At 44.9% G+C, this 16,487-nt stretch overlaps 1 protein-coding gene across 1 annotated transcript in view; it reads right to left on the reverse strand.

Moving 5' to 3' along the window:
• Window positions 1-15,245, reverse strand: part of RECK (reversion inducing cysteine rich protein with kazal motifs) — a 138,185-nt gene extending 122,940 nt beyond the window's left edge. The window contains exon 1 of the mRNA XM_067569862.1: window positions 15,123-15,245. Within this exon, the coding sequence (XP_067425963.1) occupies window positions 15,123-15,201 (79 nt within the window). The 5' untranslated portion in view covers window positions 15,202-15,245. The remainder of the gene's footprint in view (window positions 1-15,122) is intronic.
• Between the last annotated feature and the right edge of the window lie 1,242 nt (window positions 15,246-16,487).

The following is a 16,487-nucleotide window of genomic DNA, read 5'->3' on the forward strand; positions in this document are numbered from 1 at the left end:
TAATATTCTATGATTCTATGATTCAATATAGATGAATGTGCTCCAAAACAAGCCATTTTGAATTTTTCAAAACCAAAAGATATTCTATCAAATGTTTTATTCAATTCTAAATGTACCTACTATATTCCCTCCATCCATTAACTTGGTAATTCTATAAGAAGAATACAATCAACAAGTTTGTCTACCATGATTTGTTCTTTATAAGCCTAATCAGTTTTCTGTTTCTGGATCTGTTATCCTATAAATATCTAAAGAGGATCTCTTTCAATGTGATCCATTCTATTACTAAGGACTGAGGCTACAGTTCCAATTTGAAATTAACTCCAAAACTTCACATGAAAATAAGTCAGAATTGTAAACCTACAACACCAGTAAGGGAATATTAATGCTACAGTTTAATATAATGCTATAACAAATGTTCACACATGGGTGGAATCTTTCTGCTATATGATGGTCAAAGCAGCACATGAAGAGAAATCCTCTACTAAAAAGAGTATTCAGAAGAATGCACAAGGTAATTCTTTTAAGATATCAAGATCCACAGCAACATTATTTGAACTCCTATGAGTAGAGCAAATCTCCAATTACTTTCTCCTGGTGAGTGGGTAAATTGGGCATGCAAATAGAAACTGACTCTTTAAGCATTTAGACTGCTGCTGTCTGCCACTACCTCTTAGGCTATGTCTACACTGCAGCACTAATTCGAATTAGCTTAATTCGAATTACAGAAAGCGATTTATAGAAAGCGCTGCAGACTGTCCACACTACAATGTTTGTGCTGGTTTCTTGCATCCACACTGGCCAGCCTTAATTCGAACTAGAAAGCAGTGCAATGTGGGAAGCTATCCCACAGTGCAACTAACCATAGAGGCTGTTGTGATGAGTGTCATCATCCCAGGATGCAGCGCTGATTCCCCCACCCTCTTCCCCCACCCCCAAACAAACAGGAAAAGGATTTTCATTCTGTTTTTTTACTCCCCCGATCGCCATTGCTGCAGGCACATGGAGCCAGCTGAACTATGCTCTCATTTTGACTTTGACAAATACATCGCAGCTTATCCTGGATTACTTTAGAACTGTATGCTGTTTGCCTTTTATGCTCCCCCCACCACCCCCTGTATATTGCTTGCCTTTGATTTTTCCCTTCATCAAACGAACCCCCCCACCTGTATGCTGTTTGCCTTTAATGCTCCCCCTACCATCCCCTTTATATTGCTTGCCTTTGATTTTGGTTCTACAGGTGTCTGTAGAATGTAAGATAAATAACAATGGAGTTAGTTAGTATATTAATACAGTGATACAAATGTTTCCATTTCACTGATGGAAAGCATGATATAATGTATCCACATGTAGCACTGTGAATAAACTCTTAAGAAAGTATCAATTTCCATGACTGGCCACTGAAACAATGTAGCAAAAATTTCCTCTCACTTCAGGCATTTAAAATGCATGCACCACGTGGGGAGGGGGATGGGTGGTGTAATCTTTCAAAGGGACAAACCTTAAAGGGCTAAATTTTCAAAGGGACAAGCTGCAAAGAGCTTGCTGGGCAGTTAAAACGCATTCACCACGCGGGGAGGGGGGTGGGTGGTGAAATCTTTCAAACCCTTAAAGAGACAAACTGCAAAGGCTTGTTGTGTGTGGGGGGGTGATCGCAGCCTAGATTTTAAACCCATTCACCGCAGGAAATGAAGATTTAAATCTTCCTGGGGCTGCTTTGGGGGAGGGTACTGAAATGGGGCATCATGGGATATGTCTGGAGGCCAATTAATTCGAATTAAGTCCCATTGCGTCCACACTGACACTAATGCAAATTAACTGATGTGCTTCAAGTGCTAATCCACTTGCAGAGGTGGTTTTATTAATTCGATTTTAAAGGCTCCTTAACTCAAATTAACAATGCACAAGTGTAGACGCGGGAGTAATTAATTTGAATTAAGGGACTTTAATTCGAATTAAGCCACCAGTGTAGACCAGGACCTAGAGATACTAAATACTGCAAGCAGCTCCATTCTTCCCAGGGACTCTGGGCTTCTATTACAACTTGGTATATATCAAGGGGGGGAGGAGGGAAAGGATGGGAGATAGATTTGTGGAGCCATTAGGAGGGAAGCCATCTACCTTTTGAGGCATGCTGATATGGTCCCAAGCCCAGCCCCAATGGGCAGTAGGGGAAAGACAACCAGTAGGCCTCCTTTCAGACTCTACAACCCACCACACCCCACACACCCCAGCAATTTTCCCCACAAGTGCATGCATCTTCTTCCTAGATACCTCTTTGACAAGCCACCGCAAGTTGTTTTTTCCACAGGCCCCCACCTCATCTACCAAATTCAAACAGTATATTCTTTCTGCCCCCATGAGCCAGATCAGCCTTTCAAAAAATTATCAGTATAGCTAAAGATAGAAGATCCTTTCCTTTAAAAAAAAAAAAAAAAAAAAAAAAAAAAAATTTTACAAAGGTTTTAGTAGAATTTTCCCCCAGTATTCTGAGCTATTAATCTTGCTTGACCATCACTGACCTCAGCAAGTGACATAACATGTTAATAGCAAGTGTATAGATTTTCCCCACCTGTATGGCTGCTATAAAGGTCATATAATTGCATTAATATATATCACTCTATCAACAAAAATAAATAAAATGGCTGTCAATTTTAATATCCCATGTCATCCAAGAGAACAAGATGCCTAAAATACCTCAGGCAGCTATGGTCATGGCTATACCAAAACCAGGAAAGGACCATTCCCTTCCAACTAGCTACCATCCGATATCACTTCTGAGCTGCTCTTACACACTTACGCCTGGTCTACACTGGTGGCTTAATTCGAATTAAAGTCCCTTAATTCGAATTAATTACTCCCGCATCTACACTTGCACAGTTAATTTGAATTAAGGAGCCTTTAAAATCGATTAATAGGACCACCTCTGCAAGTGGTGTAGCGCCTAATCCGAATTTGTTAATTCGAATTAGTGTCAGTGTAGACGCAATTGGTCTTAATTCAAATTAATTGGCCTCCGGAAGCTATCCCATAATGCCCCATTTCAAAGTCCCCGCCTCTCAAGCAGCCCTGGGAAAATTTGAATCTTCATTTCCTATGTTTGCTGCCAGCGTGGAGAGAGCTTTCCCACTGTTCTCATCACGGCTACTGAAAAGCCCAAACGTGCTCCAGCATGGAGTCGAGCTGAGGTCTTAGGAGTTATTCCTGACCCCCGAGCAGTTCACCAGCACACAGGACAGCACAAATGATCCCGTGGAAGACACATCTGGTGAGTTTTCTTTCTTATTAATATTTCTGTCCTTGCACATTGGTTTTTTTGGGGGGGGGGAATATCATGCGTTTTATTGACTGCCATGGGTGCTTATCCAGGGCTCAATGTTTGTTTTCTGTGTGTTAAAAAATATTACGTTTCTCATCTGTTGATATCACATTGACAATTTAATGTATGTAATCCGTTATCCTTCCCTCACTTGAAAAAAGTGTTCAGGGGAGGGCTGCCTTGTAGGATTCTTCTCTGCAAGCAAGGCAGCCAGCATCCCCCCCACTCACCACACAGTGAATGGGTTTAAAATCCAAGCTGCAATCACCCCCCTCACCCCACAGCAAGCCCTTTGCAGTTTATCTCTTTAAGGGTTTGAAAGATTTCATCCCCCTCCCTCCCCCCCGCTCAGTGAATGGGTTTTAAATGCCCAGAAAGCCCTTTGTAGTTTGTCCCTTCAAGGCTTTGAAAGATTTCACCATTCCCCTCCCAATGCGGTGAATGGGTTTTAAATGCTGGCAGTGAGAGGAAATTTTTTGCTACGTTGTTTCAATGGCCAATCATGGAAATTGATACTTTCTTAAGAGTTTATTTACAGTGCTACATGTGAATACATTATATCATGCTTTCCATCAGTGAAATGGAAACATTTGTATCACTGTATTAATATGCTAACTGTGGCTCCCATGTTATTTATCTTTCATTCTACAGACACCTTGCAAGTGGACCCACCATTAAGAAGTGCTGCTGACAAACTGTCTCAGATTGGGGGGGGGGGGGGAAGAGATGACATGGTTGCGGACCTCCTGAACGCCTCAGCAGCTGCACAGACAGAGCAAAGAGAGAGGTGGCTGACCTTGTCCCATAACATGGGACAAATGCAGGACAATGATCGCAGCACCATGCTGGAGATGCTGCAACTCATGCGGGACCAGTCAGACATTCTACGGCATCTCGTAGACAGAGTCCCCCTGCAGCCCCTCAATAATGCTCCTCAGCAGATGGCTATGCCACCTTCCCCCTCCCCAGCCCCCAATAGGTCTCAGAGGAGATTGTCCAGGAGGGATTACATGCTTACCTCCACCCCAGATGTGAGCAGAAAGCTGCGGCGGCCATGCTGAGTGATGACCAGCCAGCTACCACCCTACCCCTGGAGACAGTGAAAGAACCCCTTCCCCCATTACTTGAATGTAAAGAAATAAAGGTTTGCATCATTCCACAATGTTTCTTTATTAAATCATATGTAAGTCAGGAGGGAATTCTCAGGCACAGATATCGAATGGGCTTGGGTGGTGGGATGATTATTAAAAACAAACAACATACAGTGTGTGGGTTGGTGGAGGGAAAAATCAAAGGCAAGCAATATACTGGGGGTGGTGGGGGGAGCATAAAAGGCAAACAGCATACAGGTGGGGGGTTGGTTTGGTGGAGGGAAAAATCAAAGGCAAGCAATATACAGGGTCATTGTTCTGCTGGATCTCTTATAGCACGGCATCCATGGAGGCACAGATCACTTTTCTTCGCATTCTTGCTCGAGTTCTAAAATAATCCAGGATAAGCCAGGATGTATTTGTCACAGTCAAAATGAGAGCACAGTTCAGCTGGCTCCATGTTTCTGCAGCAATGGCGATCGGGGGAGTAAAAAAACAGCACAAAAATCCTTTTCCTGTTTGTTGGGGGGCAGGGGAGAGGAAGAGGGTGGGGGAAGCAGTGCTGCATCTGGGATGATGAAGCTCCTCACAACAGCCTCCGTGGTTAGTTGCACTGTGGGATAGCTTCCCGCATTGCGCTGCTTTCTAATTCGAATTAAGGCTGGCCAGCATGGACGCAAAAAACCAGCAAAAAATTCCACAGTGTGGACAGTCTGAAGCGCTTTCTATAAATCGGTTTCTGAAAGTCGAATAAAGCTAATTCAAATTAGCACTGCAGTGTAGACATAGCCTTAGAGAGCAACTAAATTCTATAAAGCATCATGTCCACTGTAGAACAGGCTATAAGTGATGACCAGGCGGGTTCAAACCTAGTGCGAGCACTTGAGACCAAGTTCTTACTTTTACTACCGATATAGAAAATTATTTCCAACAGAATGCAACAGTGGCTGTGTCTCTTGACTTGACAGCAATATATGAAACCGTCTAGCACACTGGCCTGCTGTGAAGATATCAAAGATGGTTATCTCAATGGGTTCTTATGGTTACAGAAATTAAATTTCCAAACAGACAATTCCAAGAAATCCTAGGCAATAAACTGAGCACACACTCAGGGATCTGTTCTTGATCCAACTTTTTTCAACATATTTACAAATGAGTTGCTTTCAATATCTTAAATATCCAGATGACACCTGTCTTGTTTCAAGAGATATAGACCGAGAAAATTGAAAACAACCTGAATCAAGACATGACATCCAACAGTGGCTATTGCAAGAAGTGGAAACTTAAGTCCAGTGTGTCAAAGACAGTATCGTTAAGCTTCCATCTCAACCACACCAACATTTCACAAGAACTCAACATCTTCTTGAATGGAGAATGACTGGCACATGACCATAAGTCAGTATATCTAGGAGTAACTAACTCGCACACTTATCTACAAGGACCACCTAATCAAGCTGGCTCAGAAGACCAAGACCAGAAACAGCTTCCTAAATAAGCTTGTGCTCATTAGCTCCCCAAGTTGAGCTCAAACATTGCACAGCTCAGTGCTAGTTCTCTGCTTATCAGCTGGAGAATACTGTGCTCCTGTGTGGTTAAAGTCTTCCCACACAAAGCTAATTGGTGTACAAATGAATCAAATGCTGAGCCTAACAGGGGCTATGAGACCAAACACCAAGTGACTACCCTTCCTCTCTAATATCCCATCCCCTTATATTACAGCAAAAAATAGCAGATAATGCAACTACCACTTTTCAAAGATATAGAGAAGCACCTCACCACTAACTCATCAGCAGAAAACCTACCTGTGTTAGGTTTCCAACTATCTTTACAGTGGATGCTGCACACCATGACAAGGAGAATGGGAACAAGCTGCTCCCTCTGTAAGAAACATCCTCGTCATCACTCAGCCCGATCAGTAACTGTCTGGCTTTGAGCTGTCATGCTGTCTCTGTTGCAAGCTCAACCATTTCAGATGGGGGGGAGAAGGGGGAATGAGACAAATGACCACACTTGAGGGACTCAGAAACAGCCTTCTGTGCACTGGCAGTGTGGTGGAGGACACTGCACACCTACTGAATGGCTAATCATATCATGCTGGTCTACCAGGATGACTTTCCAGATGCCACACTTCCGATTCCAAGGCTACTGAATGGCTAAAACATGTTATGCCAATCTAAATCCTTTTGACTTTTTTCAGAAAGCCTTTGACAAGATCCCTACCAAACGCTCCTAAGCAAAGTAAGTGATCATGGGATAAAAGGGAAGTTCCTCACTTGGATCAGTAATTGGTTAAAAGATAGGAAACAAAGGGTAGGAATAAATGGTCAGTTTTCAGAATGGAGAGAGATAAACAGTGGTGTCCCCCGGGGTCTGTACTGGGACCAGTACTGTTCAACATATTCATAAATTATCTAGAAAATGGGGTAAACAGTGAGGTGGCAAAATTTGCAGATGAAACAAAACTTCTCAAAATAGTTAAGTCCAAAACAGACTGGGAAACTTACAAAAGGATCCACAAAACTGGGTGACTGGACTACAAAATGGCAGATGAAATTCAATGTTGATAAATGTAAAGTAATGCGTATTGAAAAATATAATCCCAACTATACATATAAAATGATGGTGTGACGGTGCTGGCTGAGCCCTGAGAGTTCAGCCAGCTCACTGCCACTGGAGCCCTAACAGGCCCTGCAGAGGCTCCTTTATAGCACATGTAGTCCGGCATGGAGCACACTAACGCACATCTTCCTCTGCCACCCCAGAGAGCTCCGATACAACCAGCAGCTCTTTTTTCTCCACCCGAGGGGTTTTCCGCAAGACCTCTCCGAGCTGCTGATCTTCTACCAGCACCTCCTCCAGACCTGGAGGCTGGTCTCTGCAACCAGGTCCATAGCTGCTGCCAAGGGGACAGATCTCCTCACGGAGCCCCTGCTACACAACCCCCATCTCAGTGTTCAAGTGGCAGAGTCCTATTCAGTGCACCAGAGACTGGTCCTGGCAGGTGTCATGAAGATCGGAGACCTCCTGGACTACGACCGGGGGGACTGGGTGGATCCCCAAACGCTGGGTTGGCGCATGGGGCTCTCCACCCTTCAAACCCCCTGGCACGTACTCAAGGAGGTGAGGGCAGCCTTGCCTCCCACTGCTTGGGCCTACCTGAGTGGGTCCTGAGGGAGGGCACTCCCCTCCTGCCCCTCACCCCAAGCCCTCCAGACTTCTTCATCCGGCCCCTGCCCTGTGAGCCCCCCCGACCACCTCCTCCGCACACCCTGAGCTGGCTGCAGGACTTGCAGCCGGCGCACTTCCAAACCACACCATGGGCACATCTCCACATGCTTGTGCTCTGCACTCTCCATTTCCTCGCCCTCGTGTCCCACCCTGACACCAAGTGGCAGGATCTCTTACCACCTGTCGAGGGCAGGAGACCACAGTGGGCCAGCCTGTATTCCACCTTGGTTCCATGGCCTGCCAGGGATGTTGCCTCCTTCATAGAGTCGTGAGCACGGGTTGTACCTGGTGTGGTTCACCCCACGTCCTGAAGCCTGTCCCTTTTGTGGTGTGAGGGAGACCCTGGCGCATGTCTACCTGGAGTGCACCAGGTTGCAGCCCCTATTCCGGCTCCTCCAGAATATACTTCTCCCTGCACCTCCTCATCTATGTGCACCCCATCCGTGGCCACACAAAGTCTCAGAACCTCCTTGTCAACCTCCTCCTCCAAGCAAAGTTCCTCTGGGCCACATCAGCTGACTCCTTTGCTACCTTCGAGGTGCCAAGGCAGTGGGCGCTGTCTGGGGTTCTCTGCTCGGTGTCCCTTTCAGGTTCCCTCCGTTTAGCCCTTTGACCTTCATGTCCATCCCTGTTTTTTCATTTGTCGTTCCCCGTAATTAGTTGAGTCCAGGTCCCGTAGCTCCTCCCCTTAGGTTGGGGGAGGAACTTTTAGCTGGGGGAGGGCTTGTGCCTGCCCACCTCCTGGTACTCAAATAGTACTGGAGCCCTAATTAAATGGGGAATGGAACCAGCTGAGTGAGCCTGCATGGACTGGGCTAATGAGGACCAGCTGTGAGGCTCATTAGACAGGCCCTATAAAAGCTCGCAGAAAGGAGCCCTAGGTGCTGACCAGAGGCTTACTGATAGGAGGTGGTATGAGTAGTAGCCAGAAGGGGCCAGGGGCCAACCTGAGAGGAAGAAACCTCAGGTGGAGGTGAGCTGTCCTGATCTGGTGGCGGAGACTGTGTGGCCCGACTTGGGACTGTACCTGTAAATAGTTGGTGGTGGGAAGACAAGCCTGTAAATAAAGACCACTAGTGGGAACACAAAGCTGTATCTGCATGTGGTTTGTGGGAGAAGATGCCTGGAGCAGCAAGGAGGAAGCTCAGAACCCTTTACAGATGGGGTCTAAATTAGCTGTTACCAATCAAGAAAGAGATCTTTGAGTCATTGTGGATAGTTCTCTGGAAAACATCCACACAATCCGCAGGGGCAGTCAAAAAACCTAACAGAATGTTGAGAATCATTAGGAAAGGGATAGATAATAAGACAGAAAATATCTTTTATCCTCTTTATAAATCCATGATACACCCATATATTTGAATACTATGTGCAGATCTAGTCATCCTATCTCAAAAAAGATATATTGGAATTGGAAAAGGTACAGAAAAGGGCAACTAAAATAAATGATTAGGAATCTTAAGTGTTATTTACTCCATGTCATAACACAAACTGGGGGTCACCAAATGAAATTAATAGGCAGCAGGTTTAAAACAAACAAAAAAGTATTTCTTCACATACTACACAGTCAACCTGTTGAACTCCTTGCCAGAGGATGTTGTGAAGGCCACAACTATAAGAGGGGGGGATTCAAAAAATAACTAGATAAGTTCATGGAGGACAGGTCCTTCAATGGCTAATAGCCAGGATAGTCAGGGATTGCTGTTTGCCAGAGGCTGGGAATGTCCGACAGGACAGATCACTTGACTTTTTCTTTTTTTTCTAACTTAGACATATGTTTTATCTCCCTTCTTTATAGTATGAATTTCTTTCCATCTTTATTATACCACTCGTGCATTTGCTAATAACAATAGTAATAAAATTGACAAAGATATTAGCTTGAAAATTCTAACAATTTCAAAAACAGTTTTATGTTAAACTCAATTTGTTTTATTAGTCTTCATTTAGTAATAGTACCTTTAACATACTTCATAAATTTCCTAAAGTTTACCATTTTCAATTCTAATACCCTTCTATTGTGTATCGTATGAACGTGTTTTTTAAAATGGGGAATTCACATAGCCCACAGTCACTGGTACCAAGATTTCACTTTACTCTCAATCAGTTCTCATCTAGCAGTAAGAAATGGGTTCCACATGGCAACTTTTTTTTCCTGGAACATAAAACTGTCTTATGTAACTTATTAACCATTTTGAGAATTCATGTTTGGCTGATATCTGGATTGTTAAAATCCCCCATGAAAATTATATCCCATTTCAAATATCTCACTAATTGGTCTAGAATTTTTTTTAAATAGTTCTTCAATCTAGGAGATATGTTGTAGATGCCCACTGTCATTTCCTCTCTAATTTCTTAGACCCTACTTATACAATTTCATTATTACATCATTTACTGTCTCAGTCTCGAACATCTTCTGTGTGGGCTCATATAGATTGCACCATGTATTCAGATATTCAAATTATGAAAATCATCCTTCCATATTAAATGTATATCAACTAAAATCCGGGGTTCTCAAACTTTTTAAAAATTGTGGCCCAGATCAGAATACAGAGATCATTTTATGGCTCTTCCCACACCCATTCCCAATCAGATAACATTCTAGTGAAACTACAGTACTTATTAGGAAAGTATATAGTGTACTTTTGGCTTTCAGTGCAATTCAGATAGTAGAAACAAAGAAAAGAATTAACACAATGGACAAGATCTGCTACACTGTGGATGAATTAAAATGTTTTAAATGCTGGAGTGTTCATACTCAGAGTTGTAATAATCCCACTGAGAGATCTTGAAGGCCAGAATCAGTGTCACCAGGCCAAAATCCCACTTGTGAGGGGGTCTGGGAAACAGGCAGGGAGTAACTGTGTTTGGAAATGGTTCTTTGCTTGATTCTTGATTAATTAACGGAAAACGTCAAATTAGGTAATAGTTGCCACAATCTGTTGGTCTAGAAATGGTCTAAAGAAACCAATTTATGGCAATATTACAAATGTATTCCCCTCCCCCCCCCCCCAGTGATTCCCATTCAAGTGCTTGTTTTCTTGATCATGGACTGGATACTACTAGCCTCAGTACAAGGCTTTCTTTTTGGCAGAATTAACTAATACTTTCATTTCCTCTCTAGCAGCTGGTATGGCTATTGTCAAAAGTGGAATTTCTGCATTAGATGAACCAGTGATATAAACCAGTATGGCAATTCTGCTTTTCTTAATTGCCATTTAAGCTCTTGCACGTTTTCCTCCCTAATGGGAAAATGTTGACACTTCATTCACATGTCGCTCTCATGATAATACAAATAGGACATTGCACACATTCCACATGGAATTCCTTAGATCTTCCAGGAGCTATTTTTTCTATCAGTTGTTGATTTTCACTTCAAAATAACTAGTCTCTTGTTGGATTTGATCACTGTTACCAACTTAACGCACCTATTATCCTGTTTACTGCTAGGTTAAAATTTTTAAAAGTCTCTGTCCCGTCCCTCAATTCACCATGCAGCACCTTAAATCCTACTCAGAACAAACTCTGTTTGTTTGGACACACAGCTTCTGTCTTATTCTGCCGCTAACTGCCTTCAGCTGAACACTCATTTATTTACATTGTAGCTTTACAGATAAGTAGTAACTTCTAATTGGTTATTTCCTTGAACCACTATTATTGACTGTATCTTTAAACAACATTCCAGATAAATAAAATAGTCTTTAAAATAATTTCAAAGTATTAATATAATTGTCAGTTCAAGTTTAAAACACAATGGCATTCCTAGGAGCACAGAAGACAAAAATGACATAAAATAAATCATAGTCTAAGGATCTAATGTCTGCAGACTACATATTTTGACATCAATACAATTGAAAATTTGATGGTTCATATGAAATCAAATTAATCTCAACATAAATGGACTATCAAAAACCAATGGTGGACCAAAAAAGTTGTCTTTTGGTAGCAAATAATATCATCAAATTACCGTTCATCCAAATGAGATTTGAAGCCAAACTCTATATTTTTTCTTAACAGCTGGAAAATTCCACTCAAATAGGAAGCTCAGAGAATCAATTTCTACAAAAATTAATCTCTTTAAAAAAATATGTAGTCTTTAAGACTTCAAAGTTGACTTTGAACATAAGCCAAATAAAAATCAATGGAATGTTGTCTTCTTGGATCTACAGAGAGGTTCACACTCCTCTGTTGTTCTTCATGATTTTCCCAAGCATCAGCAGCTTGAAATTAGCAAGACTCTGGCCAGTCTCACTCATGCTATTCAGAACTTTGCAGGCAACAGTGAAACTGATCAAAATAACGTAAATTTCACATTGGTGCTTTATCAAGTAGCAACAAAGGCAGGAACTGAAGTACTCACAAAGAAGGATGACTCCCAAAAATATCTAGGGCCAATAAAAAAAATGGAGCACACTAGAGCAGGTCTCAGATTCGGCTGGTACCAGCACCTCCTTCATGCTGCCTTCTTGTTTCTATAGAATGTATCTGAATGTAACTGTTCTATAGAAGGGAACTGACTATGCCCTCCAGACCCTAGAGGTCTCAGAATAGTCTACAGGAAATTAAACCAAACAGGGTCCCTATGTGAAAGATGGTTAAATGCCTGATAAATTAGGCTGGCTTATAGTTTTTAAGATACACACTTCAGAGAAAACATGTGTTCTAAATAAATAAAACTCTGCTTTAAGGAAGCTGTTTGGTCACAGATTACCACTATCATTGCCCCAGAAGGAAAAGAATCTCAAGGCCTGAATTTAACTCAGATCCGCTGAGATGATCAAGGTTGATTGCAGGGAACAAAAACTTAGCACCCAGTCTGAGAGCAAAAGAATCACGATTCCAAACCAAGAGAGACATGATGGTCCAAGGTTTGAGATATAAGGAGCTGGCCTCAGAGAAACCAGGAGAGGTCAGAGGTGCAGTTCATCCAATGACTGTGAAATACATTACCACTTTTTCTGCCTCCAATTATGAAGGAGCCAAGCCCAAGGAGCCTACCAAACCTCAGTGGTGCATTTGAGCCTTTTCTAAGGGGAGCCTACCAGGACATATGAGCTTCACCAAGGAGAAGTCAAACCTGAAAAACCCAACAGAGCCCATGGTTGTATTCATACTCTACTGAAAAGAAGCCAAGCACTGAGAGCATGCATGACCATACAGTAGAACCTCAGAGTTATGAACACCAGAGATATGAACTGACCAGTCAACCACGCACCTCATTTGGAACCAGAAGTACATAAGCAGGCAGCCGGAGACGGGGGAGGGAAGCAAATACAGTACAGTACTGTGTTAAACGTAAACTACTAAAAAATAAAGGGAAAGCAGCATTTTTCTTCTGCATAGTAGTGTTTCAAAGCTGTATTAAATTAATGTTCAGTTGTAAACTTTTGAAAGAACCATCATAAAGTTTTGTTCGGAGTTACGAACATTTCAGAGTTATGAACACCTCGGGAATGGAGGTGGTTCGTAACTCTGAGGTTCTACTGTATTTTAAACACTGTACAATCTATTGTGAATAGTGTCCCAAAGGACAGAACTTATTGGCTGAAGCTTGTGAAAATACATCACTTCCTCCTTTCTCCACAATCTGATCCATACCTAGCATCATTGAAGGTCAGTATCTTGCCAAACTTCCCACGCCTTCCTCCCTTTCACAAGCTATATGGACTTCTAGCTATAGCATTTTCTGATCACTTGCACATCTCCCCCCACCCAACCTTTTGTATTGACAGATATAGCTAGTAGATGTGCTGCTTTGACTAAAAGTTGTCTGGTAAGTTTTTCAAACCCTGGTATAATGAGCTGACAAAGACACTGAGCATTAGACAAGCGAGGATAACAAGATTTGAATAGTTCAGAGAACTATCAAGTCTGGTCTAGACCTAAGCCTTAAGTCAACCAAGCTACATCACTCAGGGCTATTACAAATTTCATTCCCTGAACACCATAGTTAGGTCGACCTAACTCCCAGTGTAGATGTGGCTAGGTTGACAGAAGAGTTCTAACTACCAACTCTCAGGGCTTGTCTTCACTTACCTTGGAGATTCAGCGGCAGTCAACCCAAGTTACGCAAACTATGCAAAAAACTTGCGTAACTCCCGTCAACTTCTGTGCAGAGTAGGGTTGTTCTCTGCGCCGTCTTCACTGCACTGCGCCAATGGGAACAGTGTTCCCGTTGATGTAGTGCTACACCACTTGAGAAGGTAGTCTTAATACGTCGATTTCTGGATCAACTGAGCAGGCCTTCACTGACCGCTCAGTCGATCCAGAGAAATCGATCTGACAGCAGCGAATTTGCCACCATCTGTGAAGACATAGCCTCAGAGAGGTGGATTAAGTACATCAACAAAAAACATCTGCATCTGTAGTGCAGACATAGCCTTACCATCTCACTAAGAGAGCTAGGTCCTGAAAGAAGCTGATTGACAGCTTATTTCAAGTTGCCAATTTGTGTGTGTGGTGGGGGGGGGGGTTAAAGCCAACTTATTTTCCATTTTAAAATGTTTTAATCCTCTCTGTTGCTATCTAAGGATATGTCTACACTGCAATCAAAGACCCCTGGCAGCAAGTCTCTGAGCCTGGGTCAACTGACTTGGGCTTGGGGGGCTAAAAACATCAGTGTAGATGTTCAGGCTGGGCTGTAGTTGACTCTGAAATTTGGCAGGGAAGGGAGGAGGGTCTCAGAGCCTGGGCTCTCCAGTCAGATCCCAAACAACTCCACGGCGATTTTTAGCCTAGAAGCCCAGCGACCCAGGCTCAGAGACTTGCTGCCTGTCTTTTATTGCCCTGTAGACATACCCTGGAAGACCCAAACAAATTCCAGCTGGGATCTGAGCGTGAAGCTGGGTTTCCCCCCGGTTCTCTCACATCACCACCAGCAACAAAGGTTTTCTAGACCGAATTACCGCCACCTGCCGGCCCCACCGCCTCCTGTGCAGCCCGGGATGGGAGCGGGCGAGCGGGATGCAGCGAGGACAGGCAGGCGGTTCTCCCGCCCGGCTGCCGAAGCGCCGCTGGCAGATGCGAAGACCCAGCGCCCCCGAGGGCGGAGACCGGAGACCGGTTCTGGTCACTGGCGCACGCCAGACGCCTGGGCTCGGGCTCGGGCCCACGCGGCAGACGCACGCCAGGCCCCCAGCCCGCGCTCCGGCTCCGGCACCAGCCAGGCAGTCGCGCCAGGCGGCGGCGGGGAGAAGAGCGGGTGCGGCGCCCCGGGCTGTGTCAGCTCCGGTGCCGGGCCCAGCAGGCCGGGCCGCTCCCCGCTCCGGGGCCCGCCCGCGGGGGGGGGCTGGGGCTGTCCCCGCGCCGGGCCGGCCTCCGCCTCCGCACTTGTGCCCCGGCGCGGGGGCGGGGGTGGAGACACCCCGCGGGGGGACCCCGGCTCCGCCCGAGCGGCCCGGCCCCTGCGCCATGTTCTTGAAAGGAGCCGGCCGCGACCCGCGGAGCCGCCTCCCCTCCCGTCCCCCCGCCACCGGCCCGTTACTCACCCGCCGCCCCCGGGAGCAGCAGCGCCGCGGCCGCCAGCCAGAGGAAGGCCCAGGGCCGCCGAGCGGCCGTTAGCGCCATGGCGCCGCCCGCTCCCTGCCTCGCGCCGGGTTCAGCCCCCTCGCCGCTCGCGCCCCCCGAGTCCCGGAGAGACCCGGTCCCCTCCGTCCACCCATTGGCTGCAGCGCTCCACAAGTCCCGCCCCCCCCCCGTCCGGGTTAAGAAGTGGCCCCGGCCTGGACACACAGCTCAGAGTGGACACAGCTCTCCCGCGCGGGGCGCCTGCCGCCCTGTCAGCAGGTTCCTGGCTCACATCAGCTCAAGGGAACAGTCGCTGCATATCAGCTTGATCTCTCCCAGCTAACAGCGGCAAGCATTAAGAAAGGTGAAATCATCTACAACCAGAGGCTGTACAGTATCAGCACCCCCCTGGTTTGAAGTGGTTTCCATCACATATAGGGTTTACAGTCTTGTTCAATAGCACCCATACTATAAAAATTGTTCCCACCCCACTGTCCACGGAGTTATGCATAGCTGACATGTGAACACTGAAGATCTACAATATAGTCCCTTGCAAGAACTAAGAAGACTGGAAATGACTAGAAGTCTGTCACCCTTTCAGGGTAACTGCTCTGTGGTCCCTTGAGGGCATCCACTCAAGGTTTCTGGTTACCAACCATCATCTCTCTTGATGGAGGCTCCTCTTCTGGCCAGGGGTTTTAAGGCTGCACAGCTCCCTGCTTTATGCTGCAGTATACCCAGCAAACTAGTATGCCTGAAGGCTAGTGTCTGTGCTTTGCTTTCTCTCTCTCTCTCCAAAAGTTATGCACAATGTTGTCAGCAGTCACCACATAGCGCTTTCTAAGCAAGCTCCTTTATTCTTAAGGTAAAAGCATTACAGAGAAAAAATACATATAAAAACATAAAGCTCCTATATATATATATATATACACACGTGTGTGTGTGCGTGTGTTCAAACCTTACCAGAGCTCACCCATCTGTCCTATGAGGCCCTAGTAGGCCAAAGTCTTTCCGACCTTTCTACAAGGATTGGAATCCTTGCCCAGGAGGTTCTATCCATTTACTGGATCAGAAAAAAGGCCCTGACTCAGTTTAAATGCAACTTTTTTTTTTAAGACAAAAGAACTTTCTTTTTTTCCTAATCTCTGGAAACCCGGTTTGAAGCAGTGTATGCAGACTTCCCCAAGGATGGTACCTCTCTGCAGATATTTATAGCATGAATGATTCATCTTAGCTTTCCCTTCCCCCACTGTTTTAGTTCCTGAAGGTGTTGTAGCAAACAATGGAGTGGAAAACAATCATACAGACAGTCTCTGGCCCACAGCGGTAATAAACTATGTTCCCCC

This window comes from Emydura macquarii, unplaced genomic scaffold (genome assembly GCF_026122565.2).
Source record: "Emydura macquarii macquarii isolate MOO-44397 ecotype Brisbane River unplaced genomic scaffold, CSIRO-AGI_Emac_v2 contig_2948, whole genome shotgun sequence".
Lineage (NCBI taxonomy): Eukaryota > Metazoa > Chordata > Testudines > Chelidae > Emydura > Emydura macquarii.